The 19,850-nt window shown below is 36.2% G+C and overlaps 1 protein-coding gene across 18 annotated transcripts in view; it reads right to left on the reverse strand.

The window, feature by feature from the left end:
• Positions 1–19,850, reverse strand: part of DLG2 (discs large MAGUK scaffold protein 2) — a 1,874,701-nt gene that overhangs the window by 737,716 nt on the left and 1,117,135 nt on the right. For 2 of the 18 annotated variants that reach the window (XM_033121672.1, XM_033121663.1), the window contains exon 1: positions 7,666–8,197. The exons of 14 other annotated variants lie outside the window; for them this stretch is intronic. In XM_033121672.1, the coding sequence (XP_032977563.1) occupies positions 7,666–7,974 (309 nt within the window). In that variant the 5' untranslated portion in view covers positions 7,975–8,197. Of the gene's footprint in view, positions 1–7,665; positions 8,198–19,850 lie in introns of those variants that run through there. 2 more of the 18 variants (XM_033121675.1, XM_033121668.1) reach the window with 1 other exon arrangement.

The raw sequence follows: 19,850 nt of genomic DNA on the forward strand, positions 1-19,850 counted from the left end.
ATATTAATTTTTGCTCCAAAAGTCACATTAGAGTTGATTGTCCGGCTAGGTCTTATTTTTGGGGAAACAGGGTATCTATCTATCTACCTATCTTTCTTTCTATCTATCTATGTATCTATCTATGTATCTATCTATGTATCTATCTATGTATCTATCTATCATCTCATGTATCATATCTATGTCTATCTCTTTACCTCTGTTTGGAATTCCCCCCATATAAAGGTATACATTTAATTTTTAGTTCAAAAGACCTTGTAACTCTATCTTCACATTTAAAAAAAAATAGGAAATGGGGGGAAAAGAACAGCTATCTTAGAGCTGATGGGGAAATTGAGTACAGATGAGTTTTGGGACAATATCAGAGTAATATTGGAAACAACAGGAAAACTCGAAAACAAGTAACTTCAAATAATTTTTACAAAATAGATTTCTTATTGTGTGATAAAATATTTTAAAAATCAATCTATAATATGGCAATCAAATGAAATCTATCTAAAACAAACTTATTAATGAAATTTGGTGCAATCCTTATATTTCATGTATTTCAACCCAATTTACAATCTTTGGTTCTATGTCTATTCAAAGGAGCCTGAAGTCTCTTCAATTACATATCTACAGGTCACATTTACAAATGTAGACTGATACAGGAAAGGTGTATCACTGACACAACTACCAGAAGCAGCAGCATTGCTGTATGGATGGGATTTTTAAAAATGGGACTCAACTACTGATAAGATTTCTTACAGAACAAAGTATAACGATTCCTTGATTTACACAGGAGCTTCATTCTTAGAATGTTTCATAATTATTAAATCCTTTCAGAAAATACTTGGTATTTGTTTGTAAAACTGAATTAGATTTTGAAGTCTTAGAAAATCATAAACTTAAAATCTTCATAGGCACCCAGTGGAATGCAAAAAATTGTGTAAGACTGCTCTGCATTTATAGTGCATTTAGCGTGCCTGTACCCCCTCCCGTAAATGCCAGTGTCACCCCCCAATCATTAGCCACAAATAAATACTTCTATGCATAATTTCTAGAAGTTCTTCTCTCTTCTTATCAGCTTGGGGACTGTTGGTTTGAATTATGAGATAATAGAAATTAGGTTTACGTAACTTTTTGTATAATACCCAACACTGCTTTATCAACAAATTGCATGCTTAATAATTTTCCGTCAATAATTACGCTTCATGAAGATGAGCACATAAGTTCTAAGAGAAGAAGAGGCAACTCAAAACAGAAAAAAATACAACACCTCAATTCTGAGCTCAAAGACATTGACCAATTCTGGCACAAACTGAATGACCTTGAGCCAGTCTTTTAACTCTTCTAGACATCCAATTCTCCTTTGGAAATTATACTAGCTGACCTCTAAATTCCCATCCAGCTCTGACGTAATTATAAAACATTATATGCCTTTGGGAAATTAAAAGAATCGACTATAGTAGAGAATAGAGGAGAATAAAATCAGGTGAGGCTCCATTTGTAACAGATAAAACAGTATCAGACAAAGGAAGAGGACAGACAATGGAGATGATCATATTAAAGAGGGATATTTGATAGGTGTATGAGATTCACAAACATTCTGCAAAATGATGCTCTTTGACTTCAAAGACAATGTCTATAAGCACTTCTAGTTTGTATTAGGTTGGTACAAAGGGAATTGCAGTTTAAAAGGTTAAAAATAATTGCAAAAACCGCAATTACTTTTGCACCACCCTAATAAAGACATTTAGATTAAGTGTACAGCACATGGTTCCCAATTCCTTATCACCAATTTCGAAAGGTTCAATCCAATTTGCAAAGAACGACAGATTATGACGTATTCCTAAAAGCAAGTATCTTATTCTGGTGTCAGTGCTGTGGGATCAACTCTGACTGCTTCAGCTCAGCACAATTCTTGACGGTGATCAGAAAGGAAAGGGCTCTTTAGGGGCCCAACCAACTCAAGATTCCTGAGACCAGAAAATGAAGTAGAATGGGGAAATCTAGGATTCTTCTCAGGGGTGCCAATCCTCCCAACCATGTAAAACATCCAATCCCTTAAGGAAATTTCCTGATAAATTAGAGAATGAAAAAAGTCTCTGGGGGTATTCTAGCTCCCAGATTACCTCAAACAGGCTTTTCTGCAAGATGTGGTGGAACGCTTAAGAGAGGTCAGATAGACCTACACTTGAAGCTAGTTCTGCCATCATCAGCTGTGCCATCATGAGCAAGTTACTCTTAACCTCAATTTCCAGATCTGTAAAATGGGTATCATAATACCATTCTTTTAGTGTTATTGGGAGAATTCAAAGAAATGACTCCTATAAAGGCTCTAGCACAGTGCTTCACACATTGTGGTTCTTTCAAGTATTCAACAAGTATTTTTATCTATGCTCTTTTCTGTCCCACTCTCTGCACTGTGTTGCTCTTTGTCCAGCTCTAGAGAGAATGCTGTGCTGATGTCAGTGTCCAGAAGCAGGGGTGCCAGGAATGTTGACCAAGTGGCTTCAGGTCTGCCCACAGAATGCTTAGAACTTGAATTCCTTTTGTGAACTTGAATTCCTCTTTTCGATTTTCCTTACCGGCAAGTGGGGGTGGGGGGGTGGGGGTGGGGCTGCTGGAGTTTGCCAGAGAATAAAAAGTCTTATTCGTCCTTGGTAAGGGGCTCTCTGTATTGAAGGAATCAGTAGAAGCTGCCACAGAATTAAAACAAGCTGTCAGATCTTTCTGGCTGAGCATAAGCTGAGCCTGAGATTTCAGCCTAGAGCAACCCTCCTTCTTGGACAAAAAAGTCCTCTGCACTCAAGTTGCTGCAAACTGTTTTCTGGAGTTGCTGCAAAGGTACTGTTAGGGATGATTTACAGAGTTTGGCTAAATACTTCAAATGCAGTTGTTGTAGCAGAATATTACTGAGGAAATCTTCTAACATTTCCTACCTCCGAGCACAAGCTTATGGGAATGCTACTTCATCAATATAATTTTTTTTTTCAGTGTGCACTGTTGTAAATCTCTGAGAACCCTGAAGGACAAAATGTCACCTTATCATCATGTGGTACTGTGCCAAATGTTTCTGGACAGTAGCCTCGCCTGACCTTCACCATTATAAGTAAGACATCAGAAAACTCTGTGGACAAACTAGAAGTTCTACAGTGATGATCATTAATTTGATGGACAACATGTTTTTCGGGTTAAACAACAAATTTGGATATTACTAGTAATCATCAATACCTTTTCTTTCACTGAAAAACTCCTGTGTTCTCAGTGCCATGCTGGACCCTTTAAGGAGGATATTTTCAGTTCTTATTATCTTTTCCTACAACGTAATTTTATCATCCTGAGTTTTACGGAAGTGACAAATGAGTCTTCAAGAGGTTAAGCCAGTGAGGTCACATAAGGCTAGCAAGCTCAAACGTAGAATTATCTAGCTCTAAAGCATACATCCTTTCCAAAGTGCTTCCCATTAATTAATGGATGTCAGCTGCCAGGGTCACTGAATACTAGTGTCGGCAGAGATAGGGAGGTTCATTTAGGGAAAACAGGTTTTCTTAGAAACAGAGAAACTGAGGCCCACAAGGGTTAACTGACCATGAAGCCTAGCACGCAGTCAGTGGCAGAGCAGGCACTCAGATCCTGGGGTGACTCCACGCTGCTGACTCGACAGAGTCCGCATCAAGAATCTCTGTGACCAATCCCCACTCACCTCTCCATGGGCCCAGAGAACCACGAGCACTTCCACACAGATAGGGTGTTACAAGTGTTTCTGTTTTTGTTGTTGTTGCCCCAAAGCATATTTCTCTTTGCCCACATGATAGACACAATATTTTTCAAGATTCAATGCATTTCAGCCCAAGTATCACTATGTGTATGAAGTCGTCACTGACTCACCTCTCTTCTCGTCCCAGAAAATTAGATATAATGAATTAAGGAATAGATTAATATTTAGCCAACTTTTTGTGGATTCATTCATTCATTCATTCATTCATTCCACAAATATTTATTGAGACTCTACTACATGTAAGTACTGTGCTAAGTACTTTACATGTATTGTGTTAATCATTCCTCACCACAGTCATACGAGTTAGGTACTATTTTCATTCTCATTTTTGAAAACAGAAAATATAGGCCTAAAGAGATGCAGTATCTTTTTTTATAAAAGAAAAAAAATCTAGCTCTCTCACTTCTCTGTGGTCCCTCTGTGTCCTAATACACATTTACTATGGAATTTGTAAACCCCAATGGAACGTTGTTTCACTTCCAAATGGTGATTTATGATGGTATGATTCTGTGTTTATAATGATATATTTGCTAAATATTATATATCAGTAAAGGACATGAGCTGCACAATGGTAGGGGTAGGACCCACTTTGTTTACTATTATATCCACAGGACCAGACAGAGTGGCACATAGTAGGCACTCAGGAAGTGAAGACTGAATGAATGAAGAACCAATGCATAGATCTTTGCTCTCTAAGTCTCCACTGTTCTGTGCGGCCTCCTCAGGTCAGTCTGCATTGGGGAGAAATGCCATATAAGCGATGATGGAGATTTTTTTTTCCCCCCAAGGCCAACACTCTCCTGATGTGCATTCTAGAACTCACTTCTGACACTATCATTTTCCATTTTCTTACCTATTATTATGGTTATATTAATTCCACATATTCAAATGGAATGAAAACGTATCTGAGAAGGGATAGAAGCTGTTTTTCAGTCCTGCTGAGGAACAACATAATGACAGAGTTTTGATAGTACACAGTACCCCAAATCACAGGAGGTTGGCAACGAGACTTGGGAGGAACTCAAGTCATTACCACGGCCTTCTATTGCAGCCGCCGGAAATCATACTGCCGATTTCCATGTAGCACAGCAAATGCCTCAGAGGGCAGGATCTCAGCTCCAGAGACTAGCAGCCCTCAGGCATGTTCTGTCCCACATGTGGTCCCTCAGCTATTCTAAAACATGCACCTTCCTTCTTTCTGCTCTACTGAGGATTCTAATGTTTAGTATCATTACCTGCATCCTTTGTTTTATGGTATTTCACACAATATCTCTAGTTAATTTAAAGGCCAAAAATACATTTAAAACCAGTATAATTTTACTAACCAATGTCACCCCAATAAATTTCATCAAGTTTTAAAAACTGAAAAATAAAGGGTAAAAATAATATAACAAAATTCTCAAAAGAGACTTAGTTTTAATGAACATATATCCCTACATACTTATATCCTCTTGCTTTTGTGATAGTTTACATGGGTATATTGTACTTACACATATTTCAAAAATTAGATATATTCTATGGAATATTAGATATATTCTATTTATATTCATATGTAAATGAATATATATGCATACACACATATGTGCATATATATCAGCATTTCTGAGTACTTATCAGAGGTAAAGTAAATATGCTTTATTTATATAGAAGGAATGAAACATTCTTTGTAAGAAAAAGCTAGTACATTCTAGATGAGGTAAAAAGAATATTAAACTTTACTTTTTATATGTGTGTATGTATATGCATGTATACATGTATATATGTATGTATCTATATACATATATACTTATGTATATATGCATATATATTTATATATAACTATGTGTACATGTATGTGTGTATATATACCTATGTTATATAAATATATATTATGTATACATGAAAATGTTATATGCAATGCAAGTAGTTAGGTATTATAGAGATATTTAAATACACATATTAAAATCCATAAACCTATGTGTATATATAGACTCATTAAAAATTGTTCACTATAATATATTTGAAAGGGTATAGGAGTGGGATGAAGAGAGAAATTGATCAGTCTAGCTTAACACCTTTATGGAATTGAGATGGTAAAAGAGTGAAAGGGTCAGGTAACAGAAGAATGTCACAACATTGAAGATCATAAAATATATGGTATTATAGCTCCATTATTTAAGGATCATTGCTATCCCTAGCCAATAATAAAGTACATATTTAAAAAAAAAAAGAGCATGTATAAAAATGTGTATGTAAAAGAATAATGGGAGATGGTGGCTGCTTCAATTTATTGCCTTCTCACATGTCACTGTATCTTTAATTATCAGTGCAGAGAGTCTATTTCAATCCTTTAAAGCATTATTAAATGGTTATAAATTTAAGGCAAGTAGGAGGTTGACTTTGTTAAAAACCAAGGAAGGGAAAAGTTTCCCTTGGTTGATGAAAAATGTACCAAGATTTTTAGAGCATGGTTATTCTGATGTAGCAGTAGAGATTTGGGTTTGGAAAATTATCACTTATGAAACGACAGTTTATTACATATTTAAAAAAACTGTAAAATTACGGTAAGTTTGCTTATTTTTCTCTGTGTAGAAACCGTAAACTAGATGTGAATTTGTCTTCTTTGCCTCCGTGAGCCTTGAGAATGTAATCGATACAGATATATATATAAAGACATTTAAACACATGTATTTGTTAAGAATATATAGACCTCAAAATTATCAAGACTGTTTATTCTGTTTGGGATTCATGTTAACTTTAAAAAATAACTGAGTTTCCAAACATCAGGCTCCATTTCAGGCTGAACTAGTTTAATACTAAAATGACAATACATTCCTGATTGAAATCACGATGCTAAAGGGCCATGATGATAATTCATCAAAAGCCATACATTTGGCCAGGTGTATATAACTATATCATTGAGATCTAATGATATATGGTATTCTTGGAAGTACTTTTTATAAAACTAATATTAAAATTGGAATATTCTCTACACATCTCAGATCATAACACTTTACTCGTGATCAATATTCACTTCTCAATTATGATAAAAGCATATTGAAATTCAGAAATACTTTTTTTTCTGCAAACACAGCTTTCCTCTTTTCAATGCATATTTAAGAACAACCATTGTTCTGTAATTATGACAGTGATCACAGGTGCATTTTACTTATACTTTACAGAATTTACAGAAAGCTTTTTTCCTGTCTGTAAGGAAGCTGAAAAAAATGAACAAATTTAATTTTTGATAAAATGCTAGTAGTTTGGGGCAAGAATAAGCTAAAAATCAAATTAAGGGAATCCGTACATCTGTTTCAGAAATGCATTCTAGGAGATCATCCTGTAGCTTGCTCCCAATTGTTCCTTTTGTTTGTAAAATGAATTACTTAGTATAAACAAATTTTCTTTTTCATTACTGAAAAGGTATACAGCATTATAAGAATAAAGTTAGAATAGCATACTTCAAATTATTATTTTCCATAACTGAAGAAATGCATGTTCCTTTATCTTTAAAGAGATGGAAACTAACTGATTAAAGTTTCTTTTCTCTTCCTTAAAATAAAAATAAACAAACAAAAAACCCTAGGCTAGACAGAATAGAAAAGTTAACCATGATTAGTAGCAAAAGTGCTGCTAAAAGACTATGATGCAGAATAGTAAAATCATCTGAGGACTAAAGAAGTTGAACTTGGGGAAAAGTTACTAAAAGAAATCGAGCTCAGCATCCCTGGACTTCACAAGTCACCCAGAGGTGGGAGCCCACAAACACCTGTGAAAATGTCAGGTTTTCTTGACCCACCATTTTCCAAACAGGCACCCCCAGTCAGCAAGGAGGACTCGGCAAAGTTTCCAAACCATCCTAACCTTACACAACTTGCTCTCAGTTTTTTCCAAAGTCAAGGGAAAGTCATAAGGAAAAGGCTCACCTGTGCTGGGCTGAACCAACCATGTGGGCAGGCACAGTGCTCCCCACAAGTCCCCTTGCCCTTGGCGCTCGTCTTGTGGGGACTTTTCCGCACACTGTCCCACAAGGTGACCAGCTTGGTTCTGTTTGAAGCTGGGCCCCCAGGTCCTGAGGAGGGCATGGTCTGAGAATTGTACCCGAGCCCCTGAGTGCTCCTCTGCCAGCCACAAGCGCAGTGGGCATCCCTGATCAGTGTGGGTGCACTCCTGCCGGCATCCATCCCATCGGACCCCCGGCTGCAGCTGTGTTGCTTGGTGAGGTATGCATTCATACTGCACTGATGCCTACTCTTTCCTTTGGTCAGCTCTGCACAGCAATGTCTCCTCCCTCACACCCCTTTCTTCCAGGCAGTTGTAAAAGTCTTTTTTTTTTCTTTCCTCCCGTGGATCTCTCAGTATCTTTGACAGCTGCTATAAGCAGTGCATCGTGGGAGCAGCGAGAGCAGCTCGCACAGCATTATCTGCGGGCTGGTAGCTCTTTGTCAATAGATGACTCAACTCACAGAGCAACTTGACAGTATCCCTGCTCTAGGCAGAAGCAATCAATGCTCCACACAGCTGGGCTACAAGACTGTACACTGTGTTACAAACCCTTTTTGGATGGAGCCCCACAGTCAAGAATACTCTCTGCAATTTGGCATTCTGGCTTTTCCCTCTCCTAGCTGATCCCCACGCAAAATACAGACCTCGGGAAAGAAAGCTTCTTATCAGACTAGTGGGACCCTTCTTTCCAGAAAGGATGAATCTAGGCTGAAACAATACAGCAAAAGCAATTTAAAATGATGGCAAAGTTAACCTGTCAAGGAATTTCCAACATTTACAGGAAGCACTTCTGCCAAGGCAGACTAAATCATGAGGTAACTAAATAACCGCATCAATGTGAACTCTAAAAAATCATCAATTCATTTAGAATCACTGAGATAAGAGCATGATACTAGCGAGAGTCCTTTAAAATTTGGAAGTGTGATTTGCTTTAGATCATGAGTATACATTATAATCTAAACATCGATTCTTTATGCTGCGAATGATTATTAATTCTTTCTGATTCAAAATAAAGCCATGTTCAAAGTTCAAAACGGATGGGTTGGCTTATTTTAACACAGTGTTTTTCCTTACCCCAAATTATTCTGAGGATTTCCTTTCAAATACTTGACCACAACAAATACATTCACCACAGAGAGAGTCTGCACTTTAAAATGAAAGACACTTCCAATTCTGCCATCCAGTATTTTGGTTTCCAAAGACAGAAATTTCAAATTCTTTCACCAAAAAAATGAGTGAATCCTATCCAATTTAAAGAAATGGCCTTCCAAAGAGGACATGATCGTTTTACAATTTTAGTTTGATTGCAGAATCCATAAGTAGTATTTTCAGTAAAGGGAAAGGCATTTAGAATTTTTATTCTGTTTGAAACTTTTCCTATCCATCGCCAAAATGTCTATCCTTAGCAGATATACCTAAGGAAATAATTTTGATTGGATTGGACAGGAAGCTGCCATGCATGTAGAACCAAACAAAGATGATGCAATCCCACATATAATAATTTTATCTACCCTCTATCAGATTATATTAGATCCACCATCTCAGTGGATTGATCAGCTGCTGGGGCAGAGTAGACCTCATTTCTGACTGAATTGGCGAGGTTCTTATTTCAAAAGCCAGGATTATAACATATTCTACATTTCAACACTAAGACCCGCTGGATAAATCATTGTTATATATAAAAATTCTGAATGAAAGAAACAGGATGCTCTCTTTATGTATATCTACATAAAAGGGTCCTTTTTCCAAATTCTCAACAAGGGGTTTATATTTGTACCTTGCCTGGAATGGTAGGCATCCAAAATGTCTTTGCTAAAGAATTATAATTCATATGTATAAGTTCAAAGGCAGGCCCTGGTCTGTTATTGACCATTTTTTTTCCCTCAAGCACCTAGCATATGGCCTTCCCAGCACATAGCAGGACAAATATTCTGGGCTTTTTTGTTGTTGTTTTTGGAGTGTATAAATAAATTTTTTGCTAAATTGTACAAATAGAAGGAAAGAGTAGAGGAATGGAGTTGACCAACATTTTTTGAAAACAATATTTAATTCAGCAATGTTCCAGAAAGATAAGCTAATCTTTTAAGGTTAGCGTCAGGACTGGTTTTGATGCTAATCTTTTAAGGTTAGCGTCAGGACTGTTTTTGATGTGTTAAAGAAACTTGCAGAAAAAAATATGAAGACTTGAGCTATTAGGCAGAAATAACAATGGCATTAATGATATTTCTTCCTGAAGGAGAATCAAGGAGTCAAGGTCAATACCTAAAAACAGTAAAATTGAGGCAAATAGATCACGTGATACTCAGTGGAGGAAAGGAAAGAAAATCATCTCTCTCTCTTATTTTTTAGGCTAAAACAAGAGATGATGCCTGATTAACTTCTGGGTCAAGTAATGCCCTAGAAAACTTCATATTTGTCTGATGTCACTATGTTGCATGGCTATAAAGCAGGACTTGATGTGATACGGCAATATCGTATCCCCCAAATGAGAATGTCAGGAAGTGATAAGTTTGGTTCTCTCCAATCTTATCCAACCATACATGTTCCTCTAGTATTTCAGGCAGACATCATTGCTCAAAGGTCCATTGGCATCTTCAAGGAATACATGCCCTGTTCTCAACCATTTGTCTTTCAAGTGTAAAAATCAATCTGCACAGGACAAGTCAGTATGAATCCATTACAGTTTGTAATGGCCTGTGCAGCTTGCAATAAGACGGAAATTTTCCTGGCTGGGCACTACTCAAAGATACTGTAAATCTTCCCAGGGACCCGTATCTGTTAGGAATGGGCCGTTTGTAATGGGCTATCTCTTCCCAACACAAGGACAGCAGAATTTCTGTTTTAATAACTTCAGCATGTCATTTCTTCACAAATAAATAAATACCATCTTTTGCATAACTAATGCTACTTTCCTTCAAAGATCTTAACGACCATAGCAAACGTTCCTTAAACGTATTGCAAGACTATATTGAAATTATACTTTCACTGTAATACATGTGAAATAATTCCAGCCTCCTGTTTTACCCTCTCGCCCCATTTTTTTTTTTTCTTTTCAAACATGGCATTTGGCTTTCCAAGACTGAGGAGAGACCACTTAGATAAATATGTCCAACTAGCCTATTGTACTATGAGACAGACGTACTAATTAAAGATAATTCAATTTGATCAACTATAATTGGACAACTGTAATGACCATAAGATGACATAAAATTCTGGTGAAACAAGAATTAATGGGGCACAAGCACACCTCCCAGTTATCACTGTGATGTAACAGGGGCAGATGGTGCACAAGGCGATGCCTAGATGAGATATATCGTACTGACCTCTCTTTGACCTGGCGCTGACTCCATAGAACAACTACTAGTTTTAAGGCAAGAGCTTAAAATGAATATCCTGGCTTGATTTGTTTAATAAAAATTAAATAGCAAAGATGAATGACTAAATAAATTGTCCTGCACTAAAACATTATGCAGATTTTTTTTCCCAGATAATACTTCCTTCAGGCACTTTCTGCATATGGGAAATGAGAATATTAATTACGAAAGAAGAGCTAAGTGCTTGCTAAGGGATGACTGGGTAATAGAAGCACTTCAGCAGATATAAGTAATGTGTTAAATAATCATAAAATGGTACAAAGTACTAGATACAATTTCTCTTGATTTCAAAAGTGGATAGAGTCTACTCCTGTGACTTCAAAGACTACAGGTGTAACAAATGTTAACAAACTAATATTCTTCTACATCTTATAACCTTCGGCCTGGGCAATCTCCAGATCCAAGCACATCCACCTTTCAAATTAGAGAGAACTGAGAATAAAGCATTTTAGTCTCTAAGATTATTTCTAAGAGATGTAAACCATTTAATCATAAATCTTAGGAGACAAAACAGGTAGGAATTAACAGTGGTAAAGGATATATGACTAATTGCTATAAAGATTAACCCAGACTGAGAATTTAATAGGAAGTAAAGAAAAAAAAAAGATTTAAAATGTCCCAAATTCTCACTAACATACTTTGATTTCAGTGGGTCTTGACGGGGAGGGGATTAATTTGAGTTAATGTGCAGTTAAAGTATAAAATGCTTTTCAGGGAATGCCGATTTATTATATTCTAACACAGTAACACTACGAGAGAAATAAGAACATAAGTTATGTGTCATTTCTTAGAGATTCTGAAAGGAATGCTAATAAAAAGGTAATAATCATTTATAATTGACATATTTTACCCATTGAATCTAAGTGATGAACAACACTACTACAAGAACTTGTTCTCATCCTTCAAGATCATTTCTGTGAACCTTTCCAGACTCCCTGGCATGGTCACTGACACTCTACAGTATCTGTATACTTGTCTGTGTAAATGTCTTTCACATCTGTCTATTTCTCTCAATCACCATGATGACCACCCTAGTCTAAGCCAGCATATCATTTTTCTGTAGAACTGGGGAAACAGCTTCCTAACTGGTCTCTGGCATCCATCCTTACTCCAATTCATTCTCATTGTAGCCAGAGTAACTTCTAAAATATAAATATGATCAGGCCCTACCTTGCTTGGTACCTGTCAATAAAAGTCTCATTCCCTGGGGATCTGATCTGTATCCCCACAGACTGCACAGTCTTTCAAGTGGCTTGCATGGTGTGTGATCATGAGTTGTGTGACCTGGCCTCTGCTGCTGTCACCAGCCTCACCCCCTTGATTTATCCTCCAACCACATAGGCCTTGAGTACCTGCACTTAGTCCACCTTGTGGTCATTGCACACACTCGCTTCCCCTCTCCACACCTTCACATAATTCATTCCTACTCCCCGGTCTGTAAGGTGCATCAAGAGACAGCCTCCCGAAAGCCATCCCAAGAACACATGCAATACACTCTGGAAGAGTGGGCTTACTATGCGACACGGTTCTCAAAAAAGTCTCCCAGACCTTCCTTCCCACCAAATTGCCATCCCAAAGCCTCTTCTATTCAGAAATTCTGGAGCCCTCCCTGCCTCCCAGAGCTGAACTCCAATATCACCTTTTCAAGAAAGCATACCCTGGACGCTGTTCCACACCCTTCTAGAACAGATCATGTCGCCATCCCATTAAACACTCATTTAGCACCTGTGCTTCTCTTTCAACACTTAACAATGATTGTATTTAAAATACGAATTACACTGTTACTTGTTTTGTGCCATTCTCCTCAAACAGTCTGTAAGTAATCACCACTAGGGATTTCTTTTGCATCTGCCTCCTCTGAACCAAGCACAAAGTAAGTGTCTAGTGTTTATTAAGATAAATCAAGTAAGAAAGAAGATAAAACTGTATTTCAGTGGTTACATCAACATAGCTATTTAGATCTGTGTTCCACCTCTCAGTGCAAAATGAATAAATCAGCATTTTGAATTTAAATACAAAATAGCAATGTGCTCTTAAGGTATCATTTAAGTGAAACATTCAGTATGGCTAAGTGGGGTAAGTGCATTAACTCCTATTTTTTGAAGAAATTTGCTAGTGGTCTTATAACACTAAGAAATTGAAACAGCTTCTGTTTATTTTAGTAAGATATTCATTCATAAAAGCTGCACTTCCTGACAGCTGTGATTTTCTCTCCAGTGTTTTCAAATTGTTCTCCCTTTGTAGATAGTGCAAACGGGGGTGTCGTTCCCCAAGACAAAAGCCAGTCACTGGTAAAGCAGGGAGAGTATCCCAGACTCAAACCACCAAAGCCTTGATCCTCTTAAAATGGTATAATCCAAAAGGCATAGTGATTTCACAGCATATTAAACTAGTATATTAGACAGCAAAAAGGAAAGAGGACACCTCCTCCTTCTCCTCACCAATCAAATTAGAAAGTTCAAAAAAAATTAAAGAGCATTATTATTCATAACAAATATCTCATTAACATATTTTTTTAAATTGTGGTTTAAAATACTTAATATGAGATCTACCCTCTTAACAAATTTTTAAGTGTACTGTATTATTAACCCTAAAAACAATGTTGTCAGCAAATCTCTAGAACGTTTTTACCTAAAATTCATAACTAAAATTCTATTCCCTTTGAATAGTGACTCCTTATTTTCCCCTCTTCCTAGTCCCTGGCTACCACCATTCCACTTCCTGCTTTTATGAATTCACTACTTTAGATACCTCATGCAATATAACTGGAATCATGCAATATTTGTCCTTCTGCAACTGGCTTAATTCCTTGAGCATATATCCTCAAGTTCACCCATGTTGTAGCATGACAGGATTTCCTCCTTTTTATGTCCAAATAGTATTCCACTGTATGTATATAACATATTTTCTTTATCCATTCATCTGTCAATGGATGTTCAGGTTTTATCCACTTCTTAGCTATTGTGAATAATGCTTCAGCGGACACAGAAGTGCAAATATCACTTTGAGATCCCAATTTTAATGCTTTTAGATAAGTAAACAGAAGTGGGATTGCTGGATCATATGCTAGTTTTATTTTTAATTTTTTGAGGAGCCTCCGTGTCTTTCATAGCAGCTGACCATTTTACATTCCCACCAATTATGCACAAGTGTTCCAATTTCTCTGCATACAGACCAACACTTAATTTGTTTCTGTTTCTGTTTTCTAATGGTCATAACTAACAGGTCAGAGCTTTGTTCTTTCTCAAGAGAGTTTTTATTTATTCAGCGTCTTTTTGTGTTTTCATATGAATTTTAAGATTTTTTTTTTCTATTTCTGTAAAGAATGCCATTTGGATATTTACAGGGATTGCATTGAATCTGCAGATTGCTTTGGGTAGTATGGACATTTTAAAAATGTTGTCTTCCAATCCATGAACAATTATTTGTGTCTTTCATTTCTTTCGTCGTGTTTTGTAGATTTTAGTGTACAAGTCTTTCACTCCTTTGGTTAGGTTTATTCCTCTGTATTTTGTTCTTTTTGATGCTATTATAAATGAAATCTTCTTAATTTCCTATTCAAATTGTTCATCGTTAGTACTATATAGAAATGAACTAATTTTTGTATGTTGATTTTGTATCCTACAACTCTGCTGAATTTATTTATTAGCTCTAATGTGTGTGTGGTGTGTGTGTGTGTGTGTGTGTTTGTGTGTGTGTGTGTGTGTTTGATCTTTAAGGGTTTTCTATGTATAAATTTATGTTACCTGTGAACAGAGATAATTTTACTTCTTTCTGACTTGAAAGTCTTTTATTTGGTTTTCTTGCCTGAGTGCTCTGGCTAGGACTTCCAGTACAACATTGAACAGAAGTGGAAAGAATAGGCATTCTTTTCTTGTTCCTGATCTTAGAGGAAAGGCTTTCAGTTTTTTGCCATTAAATATAACGTTAGGTGTGGGCTTTGCATATATGATCTTTATTATGTCGAAGTAATTTCCTTTCATTCCAAGTTTGTTGAGTGTTTTATCATGAAAGACTTATAAAATTTGTCAGTACTTTTCTGCATTTGTTGAGATGATCATGTGATATTTATCCTTTTCTGTTAATGTGATGTATCACATTGATTATTTTTCTCATGTTGAACTATCTTTGTATCCTGGGGATAAATCACACTTGGTCATGGTGTATGATCCTTTAAATGTGGTGTTGAATTTAGTTCGCTGGTATTTGCGTAGAATTTCCAGATTTATTTATCAGAAATATTGGTCTGAAGTTTTTTTGGTTTGTGTTGTTTTGTTTTGTTTTGTTTTATTTGTTTTGTTTTGTTTTTCCTTGTTTTATCTCTGTCTGGCTTTGGTATCATAGTAATGCGGTCTCATAAGGTAAGCCTGGAAATGTTTCTGCCTCTTCAATTCTTTGCCAGTTTGACAAGGATTGGCATTTATTCCTCTTTAAACGTTTGGTAGATTTCACCAGTGAAACCATCTTGTCCTGATCTTTTCTTTGGGATGTTTTTGATTACTGATTCAATCTCCTTACTAGTTTGGGGTCTGTTCAGAACTTTTTTATTTGTCACAATTCAGTCTTCATAGCTTAGAAGTTTCTAGGAATTTGTTGATTTTTTTTTAGGTTATTCAATCTGTTGGTGTATAACTATGCACAGTAGTTCCAATTCTTTTAATTTCTGTAACATCAGTTGTAACATCTCTTTCAGCTCCATTTTAATTTATTTGAGTCTTTCCTCTTTTTTATTAGCTAATGTAGCTAAAGGATTGGCAATTTTGTTTACTTTTTCAAAAAAGGAAAAGTTCTTAGTTTTGCTGATTTTTTTTCTATTCTCTCCTCCATTTATTTCTGTTTTAATCCTCATTATTTCCTTCCTTCTTCTAACTTTAGGATTAGTTTCTTCTTATTTTTCTAGTTCTCTGAAGTGTAAAGTTAGGTTGTTTATTTTAAATCTTTTTTTCTTTTTTTAATATAGGCATTTATCACTATGAACTTCTTTCTTTCTAGTTCATTGAAGTGTGAGGTTAGGTTGTTTATTTTAGATCTTTGTTCTTTATTTAAGTAGGCATTTATAACAGAGATAAACTTCTCTGTTAGTTCTGCTTTCACTACATCCCATAAGTTTTGGTATGTTGTGTGTTTTTGTTTTTATTAATCCCAAGATATTTTTGAGTTTCCCATTTGCTTTCTTCTTTGAACCATTGGTTGTTGGAGAATGTGTTGTTTAGTTTCCAAATATCTATTATTTTTCCAGGTTTCTTTCTTTTTTTTTTTTTTTCTGCCATTGGTTTCTAGTTTCATTTCATTGTGGTTGGAAATATACTTGGTATAATATCAATCTTAACATTGTTAAGACTTGTTTTGTGACCTAACATGTGATCTATCTTATAGAATTTTCCTTGTGCACTTGAGGAGAATGTATATTCTGATGCTACCCTGTTTCCCCAAAAATAAGACCTAGCCGGACCATCAGCTCTAATGGGTCATTTGGAGCAAAAATTAATATAAGACCCGGTATTATATTATATCATATAAGACCCTTATATTCAAATAAGACCAGGCTTTATATTAATTTTTTCTCCAAAAGACGCATGAGAGCTGATGGTCCAGCTAGGTCTTATCTTCCATGAAACACAGTATTGGATGGAATGCTCTTTATATGTCTGTGAGGTCTTTTTGATCTACAGTGTTGTTCAGCTCTTCTATTTCCTTATTGATCTTCTGTCTGGGTGTTCTATCCATTATTGAAAGTCAAGTATTGAAATTCTCTATTACTATTGTGTTGCTGTCTATTTCTCCCTTCAGTTCTGTCAATATGTGCTTTATATATTTGAATGCTCTGGTGTTGGGTGCCTATATATTTATAGTTGTTATATCTTCTTGGTAAATTGACCCATTTATCATTACATAATGTTTTCCTTTGTCTCTCTTGTCAGTTTTTGACTTAGCCTATTTCCCTGATATAAGTATGCTCATCCCTGCTATCTTTTGGTTACAATTTACATGGAATACCTGTTTTTTTAAAACTTATTTTTTAACTTTTTGTTTGTTTTATTGTTTGTTTTGTTTGTTTTTGTGTGTGTTTTTCCAGGGCCCATCAGCTCCAAGTCAAGTCATTGTCCTTCAATCTAGTTGTGGAAGGTGCAGCTCAGCTCCAAGTCCACTCGCAGTTTTCAACCTTCAGTCGCAGGGGGCGCAGCCCACCATCCCATGCGGGAATTGAACCGGCAACCTTATTGTTGTTGAGAGCTAATGCTCTAACCAACTGAGCCATCCGGCTGCCCATGGAATATCTTTTTCCATCTTTTCACTTTCAGCCAACATGTATCCTTAAATCTAAAGTGAGTCTCCTATACACAGCATATAGCTTAATATTATTTTTATTATTCATTCAGCTACTCTATCTCTTTTAATTGTAGGGTTTAATTCATTTACATTTAAAGTAATTATTTTAGGGAAGGACTTACTATTGTCATTTTGTTCATTGTTTTCTGCCTGTCTTGTAGCTTTCTTGTACCTCTTTTTTTCTCTTGCTATCTTCCTCTGTGTTTCATTGATTTTGTATAGTGCATGATGTGATTCTTCTCTCATTTTCTTTTGCATACCTTCTATAGGTATTTTCTCTGTGGTTACCATGGGCTTACATAAAACATCTTACAGTTATAATAATCTAATTTAAGCCTATAAGCTAACTGGTAACAATTGAATTTCAATTATATACTCTACACTTTTACTTTTCCTCCACATTTTGTTATTAATGTCACAAATTACATTGTTTTGTATGGTATATCTATGAGCATGTTTTGGTAGGTATAGTTATTTTTCTATACTTTTGTATTTCAACTTCTTTAGTTCTTAATACAGGAACTATAGCATTAAACATTGAGCTTAGTGCATATATTAATATGCTCTTGTCCAAGTTTTAATCAACTTGAAAGTTGAAATATACTGATTCAAATAGAGGGAGACTCTTGGGAAACTAATATGTATGACATATTGGGTGTGTGTTGTTCCCAAGTGCCAATCTCCCCATTTTCCCAATGCTAGATGCTCTATTGACTCTTTTCTGTGTGCCAGGAGCAGACAAGGTAGTGTGAAAGATTATGCGGGGCCCTAAGCAGGGCAAAGGCATGTGCCATCCCGTGTGCTGAATTTCATGATGGAGGAAATACATGAATAATAAAATGTGCAAAAATAACATTATGGCATTGATTTATAACTGAAGAATAGACAGAGTAAGGGAATGGAGGGGGAAGGAAAAAAGGAAGGAAGGAAGGAAGAGAGGGCAAAAGGAAAAGAGGAAGAACAAAAAGAAGACAGGAAATGAGGGAGAGAACAGTCACAAACTGAGTAATCTCTCAAAAAAGAAAAAAAAAACACAGAATCAGGTTGAATGATGCTATGCACAGAATCAAACTGGAACAAATATAAATGGACCTTCCTCTGACTGGGGGACAGTCTGGCACACACCACTGAAGTTCCTTTGAAGCAGCCTACCCAGCTTTTTTGAGTTGTCACAACCTGAATTTAAGAGAGAATCATGATCTGGGATCAGTATTTCTTTGGTCTAACTTTTACATGGTATTATTTTTCTGATGAATGATTTGTAACAGATATCGTCTAAATTAAGCAAAAGGTTGAAAATCCTTCTGAGTTAAAAAAGAAGCCAGATTCTGAGTTGTCAGAGGTAATTCATCTGTGGATTGGCCTAAAGGCGAGGGTATGGATTAACAGAAATGACAGGCCCTCTTCCAGCCGAATGATCTCCTCTCCTTGGAGACTTGACATTTTAGTAAAGTTTTATCTAATTGGCTTTGCTTTGGCCCATATGTGTTAAATTCACATTTAATTAATCATTGCCTCCTCTGTGATTCCCTATTATTTTGCTTCTGTGTTTTGTATTTCATTCAATAAATATTGATTGACTGCCTATTCTGTACCAGGAACTACGCTAGTGATAAAATAGTAAACTGTAGATAGGGTAGCAACTTAGCAGAGCAGAATTCTTTGAATAAACGAGTGTGCTGAGTGAGGAAAGGGAGACATACAGGGACGCTTTGAGGGACCTCCCCTGCTACTGAACCTGTTCCACGAGGGTGATTTTTAGATCTGTGGGCATGTCCTTCTCTCCTACTAGATTACAAGCTTCTCAAGAGCAAGGGCCATCTTTTACTTATACACTCACATCCTCCTTGCCATTGCCTCACAACATAATTCTTATTGTTTAGTAAATACTGGTTGAATTCCACTTGGAGAATACGAGACTTGGCTTTAGGAAACACGCCCTGCTTCCAAGTCTGCTGCTAACCTAGCTCTCCTCATGGACATGTTTCTATAACTTGCTAAGTTTTCACGACCCTATTTGTAAAATTAAGGGAGTGGACTAAAGCGCCTACGAGGTCACATTCAGTGGTTTCTGAAAGACAGGCATAGCTGATGAGTGATGTTCCATCAACATCTTTAGGTTTAATCACAATGTCTGCCAAATGACTGCAGGAATATAGAGGTAATGTATTATTATCATAAACGTTTAGCTTTATTATTATTTTTAACACATAGCAAGGTGGTTAAAAATATGGAATAATGAATTTTTTAGCTTATTTTCTCAATTTTACATTCTTTCAATAACAGTTTGTCAAACAGGAACGCAGGATGACATAGTGGTTAGAAGTAGAGCCTCTAAAGTCACACGGTTCTATCCATCCTGCCTCCACTACTTGTTCAAAGGCGGAGACAAGCACCCTCAT

This window comes from Rhinolophus ferrumequinum, chromosome 11 (assembly GCF_004115265.2).
Source record: "Rhinolophus ferrumequinum isolate MPI-CBG mRhiFer1 chromosome 11, mRhiFer1_v1.p, whole genome shotgun sequence".
Lineage (NCBI taxonomy): Eukaryota > Metazoa > Chordata > Mammalia > Chiroptera > Rhinolophidae > Rhinolophus > Rhinolophus ferrumequinum.